Source organism: Cynoglossus semilaevis, chromosome 6 (genome assembly GCF_000523025.1).
Source record: "Cynoglossus semilaevis isolate Cse_v1.0 chromosome 6, Cse_v1.0, whole genome shotgun sequence".
Taxonomy (NCBI): domain Eukaryota; kingdom Metazoa; phylum Chordata; class Actinopteri; order Pleuronectiformes; family Cynoglossidae; genus Cynoglossus; species Cynoglossus semilaevis.
The window spans coordinates 17,684,582-17,694,589 of record NC_024312.1 but is presented as its reverse complement, the minus strand read 5'-3'; the positions used below and the strand labels follow the sequence as shown (position 1 = coordinate 17,694,589).

The window sequence follows — 10,008 nt, the reverse complement described above, 5'->3', positions numbered from 1 at the left end:
GTCTGTGTGAGCCGTGCAACAACAAAGTACTGTATTTCAGTATCATATAATTGTGGGAAGACGGAGACCTTGATATAAAGTGCAGGGATGCTCAAGATGTCTCTACACCAGTACTTCCTTGGGGCAGGCCTTCCTGGGGGGTGCGGTGAGGTGTCTGGGGGGGTGTGAGGGGCTTCCGATGGAATATGGCACACTGGACATAAGTGTACCACTGCTGTAATGCATGAATGTTAACAAGCCTCCAGTCACTAGGTGGCAGCAACTCATACAGCCATTTGTACAGATAAAAATATACGTTATGTGGTTCTCAATAGTATTTCAATTCGCGGGGGTGTGTGTCGGGGGGTGAGGGGGGGTGACAGTTAATAATTGAGAACCACTGCTCTACACCAACAGGCTGATGTCGTCATCTGTGAATTAGCATTTCATTGACCAGGAAATGTGGCACAGATTGCGTAGATTTTAGCTAATATATTCTTTACAACATACTGACCATTTTTCCGTCGAACAATCACGTAACCATCCTAGCTCCACTGACATTGGCTCTTCTTCAAAATGTACAGCAGGAGGAGGTAGACATGGTAGATGACAAAGAGTCAGAGTTTGCATGTCGGTAGTCAACATTAGCATCGTCAAATGCCAAACAGAACTGACTACACTGAAAGGAGAAAAATAAAAAATCTCTTATTTTGCGGCACAATGTAAGAGATTACTTGAGGCAAGAATGAAGGTGTAAAGTATGTTGGCATCACCCGGGCTGAGCTGCTGTGATTAATCATGGGCTTAGACATGTGTGGCGTGAGCTGCATTTTTAATATACACTGGATTACTGCTTTGTCTCCAAATGTAAATCTACCACTTGTTCTTGTGAATAACCTTTCAACCGAGTTCAGATTGATGTAAGAAAATGTTCACTCAGTGCACTTAACTAATGGAGAAAGTATCGTGAACGGGTAAACTCACAAATCGCTAAATTCAAATTATCGATTTAAAAGTACACATTCATTTCTAATATTGTCAGTCATGGATTATTTACCTTTGTGCAAACTTAACATTAATCATTGACATGGAAAAGGCTTGAATATATAGACACTGGGAATTTGTTTTAAATAGTTTATGGATGCCTTTTATTTCCATATATATAATGACATAATGGTGTTTTAATAGCAGACAAAAAAAAAAAACTCACAAACTACACAAAAATGTGAACTTTTCTATTTTTTATTTCTGCCGCACTGCAGACAATGATATATTCTTTTTTTTGTTTTGTTTTGGCAATCCTGTTCCCCCAATCACTCATTCATCTCTGTTTTAACCAAACAGCTGCTCCATTTGCCAAACTCCCTTTAATCTATTTATTCTGTACAGCTTAAACCTGATTTGTGTCCTGGGGCGAGTTGGAGCAATCCCAGCTGCCATTTGGGCAGAGATGGGGTACAATGTGGACCAGCCAATAGCAGTGCCAAATATCCAAACAACAACCATTAGACAAGAGAACAAACACTAACACACACATTTATTCTATTCATCCAATTAAAAAAAAAAAAAAAATCTGATCTTTGACGTCAGCTACTGGAGGGAGTGGAGATGCAAATATAATGAATCCCAGCAATAATTTAGGTCCCTGCTGGCACCTATTCCTTGTGGTCTCTCTTTAAAATATGTCTCCTCTGCCATTGTGTCTGACAGTGAGTTAAACCAACCTTACTATAAATCATTCTTTTTTTTTTTAGAGCAACAGCAGCGCGTCATATACACAGCTCTTTTGAGGAGCTGCTCTTTTTTTATATGTATTTCCTACCACCTTCCATTTTAGAATCCGAGCCCTCCTAACAGTACTGACTTAATTAGATAAGCCCTCCTAACAGTACTGACTTAATTAGTATACTACTATACACATTGGAACACCGGCACGGCTGCAAACAGTGCAGCTAGCATCGAGAACCCATTAATTTACCTGAGCCTCAGGAGCAGAATAAATAAGAAAATGATCAGTTTTAATGGTGCGTTAGTGGGAGCTAGTGGAAACAGGCCTCCGGGAGTGTTGAGCGAAGCTTGCTATTAATTTAACATTTTTAATTTTAAATATAAACCCAATCTGTTATGAACTTGAGAATTGCAGACCAGCAACAGTCACACACTGGAGTGAAATGAATGAATTACAACCAATATTTATTTTGTGATTTAGCTCTCAACGCACATCGATAGGAAAGTATTTTGAGCTTTTTTAGGGGAAGATTAGGGGAAGATTGTTAATGATGTTAAGCTGAGGATATTCAAGGAGTAATTGGTTTATGACGTCCTTGACATACAGCGTTTCGTGATTTCTTCACCATTCTTGTTTCATCATCTGACGAACAATATGAAAACTCCCCAACTATTTCTTTTGTTTGTATTGTTGTTTTTTTGCCTTTCATTATGGCTCCAGGGTCAAGTTAGACTCATGTTTTTATGTTGTATATAATGATGTTACCACTGTGTTAGCGTAGGTGAGTGACACAGGTAGTGATGTACAGTTGGTAAGTTCAAACTCAAAATCAAGTTATGTCACTCCATAGGATCAAAACTGACATAAATCAAGGACCCCCAGTATAGTTTCTGAGAATGTGCCACTGCCAGAGCCCTGAACCCCTTATTGAGTACCACCATCCCTTTGTTACCTTCTATGTTCCATGTGATGCTACAGTTCCAGTTGTAGGAACATTAAAGATTTTTAATGAAGATAAGGAAAAAAAGGTGTGTGTGTTGTGTTATACTGTAGGTGTGACAAAAACAAGCAGCAGACAATACAAAAAAAAAAAACAACAACTGTTTATTATAACCATTTGTATGAACTACAAACTCTGGTCTCTATAATCCATTTCCGTATCTTGTAAAGGTCATGAAGGAATGCTTGGATGAAAATTAATCTCTTATTCTTTTACATCATGTTGATCATTTCACTTTTACAGCTTGGCACATGTAAAATCAAATATTTAAAAATCTCTGTTTTTGTTTTATTCTCAAAATGTGTTTTATATAAATCTACCACAAGAACATTACTTTCTCTCTCTCATTCTCGCTTGTTCGCTCACACAGAAAAATGAAAAGAATCTGAAAAGAATTTTGACAAAAATATTCAGATAGCCTACATACATGAGACAGTTTGACTTCATTGCCAGTAATTTACCATTTAATTCATCTGGACAATTAGCCTTCAACTAAAGGCAAAAACAAGAGATGGTAACACTTCCATATGTCGACTGAAACAATTGTGATCAATTTGTCACTACAATAAGAAAGACAGAAACCAAGACTTGAGAACAAACATCCAGGAGTGACGTGTCAGACTCCAGACTCCACTCTGCACAAATGCAATGACAGCATTAGTTATTGGGTCAAAATATTACAGTTCACTTATCCGGGGACCTCACATGTGTTTAGATAAGTGAGGAAAGTCTGTTGTTTTGAAGAGACTGAGCGAACCATGTTTTGAAAAATTATGTTAAAGTTTATGTTGGCTTTCATTAGACATAAGTCGTTTTCAACCATTGGCACCATTGGGGTTATTTTCCCCACTGATTATTGCACCTAAAGCCCTCAGAATGACGCAGTTTTATAATTGATTAGTGTTAAAATGGAGAAGGATACTGGACATATTTTATTAACTCCAAAAACCCAAGAATATATAAACCAAATAGTATTACAAAACATTGGATAACCTAAAGTAATGCCAGTTCTGCTAAAACAAACAAACAAAAAAACAAGGTTAAAATAATTTCAAACAAACAAACAAAAAAAAAACAAGGTTAAAATAATTGTTCTGTCCTCATTTTTTTATCTCTTACTTAAAACATACTGGGAAAAGAATTTATAAAAGTAGTGGTTTTTTTTTTTTTACTTTTGTCTTATTTCAGAACACTCAGTTCTCATCAGTATAAAAACATGTCTGGGGTGTATGTTAAGAAATTCATGAAATTATCCCTATTATTAGGTAGTCAGACTAAATCCATACAGACGTAATTTGCGTAATATGTCCAGTAATTTCCAAACACAGTTTCGCGGCACATTAGTGTGACATAAAAAAAGTTGTGTTCAACTAAATGTAAATTAGGTACATTAAAAGTATGAAATCTTTATATTTTAACACACATAGTATCAAACAAATTATTGAGAACTTTGTTTGTTCTGATTTTATTTTTAATTTATTTCTTTAAGCCAAAATGTTTGTCATGGTTTAGGAAAGGTTGGGAAACAGTGAGGGAACAGTTAGCTAGGCGGTGCAATTATGACCTACTGAATCCGTAACCTAAATAATTAGTTAAAATCTAGTAACAATCTCGTTTGATTGTAGCCAAAACAACTAACCAAAGATAGATGTGTGCAATTTAGAGTTTGTTGGTGTGGTTGATAATGTTTACTCTATGTAGATATGTATATATTTTATTCCTAATGTTACCCATTTAAGAAAAAGAAAACCCGTTGTTCCATTTCCAGTTGTTGTATTAATCTGATGTGAGAAAATCCCACATAAAAACGATTTGAAGTCTTACATTTTTTTTTTTTTTTTTGCATCCTTTTAGTTGAGATTTAACTTACTGTTAATGGCAAAATAATTATGTGGCTTAAAACCAAATGGACCATGGTGCTCAAATCTTTACCCATTCTAATGCCACAGTTTCATGTGGCTAGTGTACACATGTAGAATAATGATAACTATAGACCTACTTTCTGCATTTCCAGGATTTTCTTCTTTTGTAAAAGTGTCTCATTTTTTAAGTTAGTATGTGTATATCCTAAGCAAACTGGCATGTGAAGAGCTGCTGCTACCCAAAGCCACCTCGCAGCTCAATTAGAGGAGAAATTAGTTTGTTGCCAAGCTACTGCAGGGACAGAAACAACAAAACTCCTGGTTTGATGCCCAATCCCACACGTGCACCTGTAATCCTCTTATAGAATAGGCCCCGCCTTCTGGGGCCAAGTTTTATGTTGGCGAGGGTGGGGGTGCAGAAATGGGACTGCCAGACTATACCCACGTGGGAGATTCACACTCTGAGGACAGGCGATGTGCTCCGGCGGCTGTATAAAGGGTTTACACTCGTTCAGCAGACCACACCAATCTCTTGGCATCGTATCCTGCACTTGCAGAAAGGAGGTGAAGTGTCTGAGTACGAGGAAGGCTGATGTACTACTGTCATATTCTGTGAAAACATTCAGAGGCATCAAAATCTTTACATCTCCAAATATATTTTTAATTAACTAGAATTAAATCATCAGCCTCAGAACACTGTTTTTTTTAACACATTTGGCCAAGAATCTTCAGAATAATTTTATAAATTCTAATTTGAACATACATTAGGCACATAAGGATAAAGTTATTTTAATGTATAATTTAAAAAAAAAATCCTTTCAAGAAATAAAGTAACGTCTGAAGGTTTCTTTAACTTGTACATATATATTTTACTCATTAGGGGATTTCACTTCAGTGATAACAGCGTGCCTATGATATATGTAATAAATGAGTTACAGATTGTGCCATTCATTGCAGTTGTAGATGAAATCACTCATATGCTTCTTTCCTAATAATGGGCTAACCCAACCATCTGATCCAGAGTCTCAGAGTTTCTAATACTATGTTAAAGGGATGTTCATTAACAAATGTCTTCAAACATTTCATGGAAACATCAAATAACCGAACACGTGTAATTTGAGGGAAAAAACCAACAAAAGTGAAATAAGTGCTGGAAAAATAATTGCAGAATACATTTTCTTGATATAACCACATCATTTGTTCTTAAATAAATAACTTCTGTTTTTTTTTTTTGAAGACACTATTTCTCAGAGTCATTTATTCAACAATCACCAGCCAAAATAATAGCCCAACAGAAGTCAGTTAGAATCCTCACAACCAAATATCAGCTACTGTTCCTCATAGTGTTTTTTCCGCCATAGTTTTTCACTTGTTAATTTGAAAAGGAAAACAAAAAAAAGGGATTAGATTTGGGTCTCTTGTACATTGTCTTTCGAACTGGCCCGGATTAACAAAGGTTCGTGCACTGAGCTGTGTATGGAATTGATAGTTGAGGCATGGTTGTATGCGGTCTTGTAGGTGTTGTAGTGGTTGAGGTGCTCATGTTCAAGTGGAGGCAAAGTCAGGTGACCCTCCATGCCGGGTCCTCCCGTAACACAGTCCTCGTCCACATTGATGATTTCAATAGTGCGTGTGGGCGCATGATGGTTCTGCTGGTGGTGCTGTTTGCGCATCTTGTAGAAGATAATTAACATGACCGCTGCCATAAGTGTGATTGCAACGAAGCAGCCGATGATGATCTTGGTCGTCTTCATCACCTCGTCCAAACCGTTGAGTGAGCCCTCGCCAATCAACTCTGTGACAGGGACCGTGTAAGTCTTCTCTGTGGCACGGGTAGAGAGAGGAGTGCGAAACGTGGTGGTGGTGGTAGTGGTGGTGGTCGTCGAGATGACTGAGATGGATTCCCACGTTCCAGCAGAGGGCGTGGTGCCCACCTTCTGTTGCACAGTAGTGGTGAAACCCTCATGTTGTGGGGTTTCTATGGTCTCCACTGTCACTGTGGTAAAATAGCTGAAGCTGCTGTTTTCTGTCGAGGACACATTGAGTGTGGCAGACGCCGTCGTGTTGCCTGCAGAGTTACTCACCATGCACGTGTAGGTGCCAGTGTCCTGCATGGTGACATTAGTGAAGTTTAAAGTGCCATCGTTGAGCACCGAGATTCTGACCTTGTATGCACCGTGTGTCATGATTGACCCATTAGGCGTGATCCAGCTCACAGAGGTTAAGGAACTCGCTTTGCACCTCAACTCTGCTGAGCTCCCCTCCGTCACGTTGAGGTCCACAGGAGGCTCCACAATAACTGGAGCGTAACAGTGGAAGTAGTTCTGGTCCAACTCACCAATGTACCGTCCCTTGTGTTGAGTCGGTGAGCTGCAGCGAGCGCAGCAGCTCGTGTTTGCGGGTACCATCTCTTTAAGCCACCAGCTCAGCCAGAGGATGTCACAGTTACAATTCCATGGGTTGTGGTGTAAGTGCACCCTCTCCAGGTGATGCAGAGGAGTAAAGAGATCATGGGGCAAAAGAGTAAGGTTGTTGTGGGCTAGGTTGAGTTCCACTAGAGACTGCAGGTCGTCAAAAGAGTTCCGTTCTATGGTCTGGATTTGGGCGTGCATCATCCACAGCTTTTGCAGGTGGATGAGCCCTTTGAAAGAGCCAGGACGAATGACGGTGAGTTGGTTTCCCGACATCTCCAGTTCATCCAGCTTCACCAGAGGAATGAGGTTGGGAATTTCCTTCAAATTGCACATTCCCAGATTTAGGTAGCGCAAGTTGCTCAGCCCTTCAAAGGCACCCTCAGAAATGTACGAGAGCCTTTTCAACTCCCCAAGGTCCAAACGCCGTAATGAGGGCACTCTGTTGAAAGCATAGGACGGAATGCTCTCTATGGGGTTATTCCTCAGCCAAAGCTCCTTTAATTTGGACAGGTACTCAAATGCCCCGTTTGGGATGGTCGTAAGGCGGTTATCAAAAAGCTCCAGTGTATTGAGGCTTGCCAGTCCATTGAACGCCCCCAGCTCTATTTTTCTAATGTGGTTTTTGCTCAGCTGCAGGATCTCTAGATGCCTTAGATGTTTGAAGCTGTCTACCTTGATGACCTGAATTAGATTTTCCTGCAGATTCAGGTAGCGTGTGTTAGTAGAGATGCCGTCAGGGACATCGCGCAGGCCTCGCCGGGTGCATATAACTTTGCTGAATTGGTTACTACAAGAGCAAACGGAGGGACACGTCTGTGCACGAACAAGACCCGCCACCACCAGCAGCTGGAGAGCTAGAAGCAGCACGAGCAAAGGGTCGGACAAGGCCCGGTTCAACCTAGGACCTCGCATCATCTGCTGCTGTTGAGAGGAGGTCATATTGTTGAACATTCATAATTTGTTGACGGGTCTCCAGGTCTTTGGATAGAAGATTTAGGCCCACTGAAATGAAATGAGAACAAGGAGAGGAGAGGAATATTAGTCAATCAAAGGTTGGCAACACAGAAATATTGACAAATTTAATTTCCAAAAAGACTCAGTCAAAGGTTTAAAACAAACATTATACTCGGTTAACGACCGTGCTGTAGCCACTAAAAGTCGGGCATAAACACAAACATACACACCATCACACAAACATCATCTTAATAGTGCATCTCAGTTCCCATTGGGTGTCTGGGCTCACTGTCCTTGTACTCTAAATCTCAGCCACATAAAACAAAATTACAATGTAGCTGCCAAACTTCTCCAGTCACTTGTGCAGGCAGAGGGTGAGTGAGGAAAACATAAAAGCTGAAAGAGCTTTGTCTCGCAATTTATATCTATGAAGTAAGGCACATTAATAAGGTAGGAGCTCAAAGTTACATAAACTAACCTCTGTCTTTGGATGAAGCCAAAATAAATTGACAAGTTTTTTGGACAGTTAATCTAAATGACATGCATGCTGCTGGAATGTCAAACGCCCCAAGAAGAGATGAAGTCCTGGTAGAAAACAAAAGTTTTCAAGGTCATTTATAAGTATGTTGAATAATTAAATCAACATCACACAAGCCTGTTTTTCTATCCACATTTAAGTAATAATCAAGAAACAAACTTGTTGTTTTCCTTAGTCAGAGGGGAACTAAAGCTATCACATTTATATTTTATCTATAACTATAACAACAAAAATATGATTACTGTGAAGGTACATTTTGATGAGTAATAAAATCGGAGGTCAATCTACGGTAGAAAAAAAAGTAGTGATTGTGGCCTTCAGTTAATTTGTGTTTGTGACCCCTGCTTTGACTGTATTTTGAAAAGAGTAGGGTGGATAACCAATTTAGCTAACAAAATCTAGCCCAAAATTTACTAGGAATTCTAAATGTGTGATTGCTAGTGATATTGGGTTTTCTGTGAAATATAGCACCAAAAGTAACACTTTAGATATTCAAATTCATTCATTTAGTCAAGCCAAATACATCCTGAATATGACTAATTGAGTACAACATTTAGTTTTGGACTGGTTTATTGTGATCATGATTCTCAATGCTGGTGTGACGTGTGTCTTTTTTACAGAGGATAATACAAGTTTCAAGCCTTGTGGCTTCTAAAGTCAATGATGAGTCTAAAAATGCTATACAAAAAGGAACCCTGTTGAAAATGAACACTGGTAGCCACAGTAACAAGAGCTATGGTTGTTTTGTATTTCTGTAAAAAACGAATCAATACTTACTACTGTGATGAATACAGACGCTGTCATCCTGTCTTTCTTTTTTTAGATTTTCCAATTTCACATACAAGTACGGACAAGAGCCAGCAGACACACACAAACACACACACACACAAGCCTTTCATAATTTCTAAGAGAAATATCAATTTAAAAAATATATATACTAGTTTGTCTTGTTCAATTAAATATTATATTTAAAATGTTTTGTGGTTCCAGATGACCTTTCCGATGCAGTCCTCCCTAATGGGGTTAGAAAATGTCGAGAGGAAGGATTTTCATTGCACTACTTTCTACTCCGTGTTTAATCCTACCAGCCCTGTAGTTTTACAGCTAAATACAGCGACACGAGTCACTTTAACTAGGACACAAAGGGTCATGCATTCCTTCCCCTGGGTCCCTGTCTTACCCCTTTTAATGAGTACTGTAATATTCCAGCCTGTGTTGTAATTTTCTGCAATATAAATCAGCCAAAGAATTGCAGGATTAATTATTCAGTGGAACTGTACAGCAAGTTCTGAAGGGGCAAAAGTCCCCCAAAATAGACCCTGGTGTTCCTGCAGCTGATATCATCCCGCTCTAGTTCGACAGACAGCAAACATTTTCCATCTTCTTACTACTCTTCAACTTGAACCTAAATTCTGAGTAGAGTGAGAGTGGACTTGCCCTGAGCTGTGTCCACTTAGTTAATGCTCGAATGCTGATTATTATTAAAGAGTGACTGACAGACTTTCCTGCTTTTTGATTCAATATTTTGCCTA

General features: G+C 39.1%; 1 protein-coding gene across 1 annotated transcript; it reads right to left on the bottom strand.

The window, feature by feature from the left end:
- Window positions 1-3,782: 3,782 nt before the first annotated feature.
- On the bottom strand, window positions 3,783-9,848 carry lrrc4ca (leucine rich repeat containing 4C, genome duplicate a). Its single transcript, XM_025056515.1, has one exon. It carries the CDS (start codon window positions 7,933-7,935, stop codon window positions 5,974-5,976), a length of 1,962 nt encoding a protein of 653 aa, XP_024912283.1. The 5' UTR covers window positions 7,936-9,848; the 3' UTR covers window positions 3,783-5,973.
- Window positions 9,849-10,008: the final 160 nt, after the last annotated feature.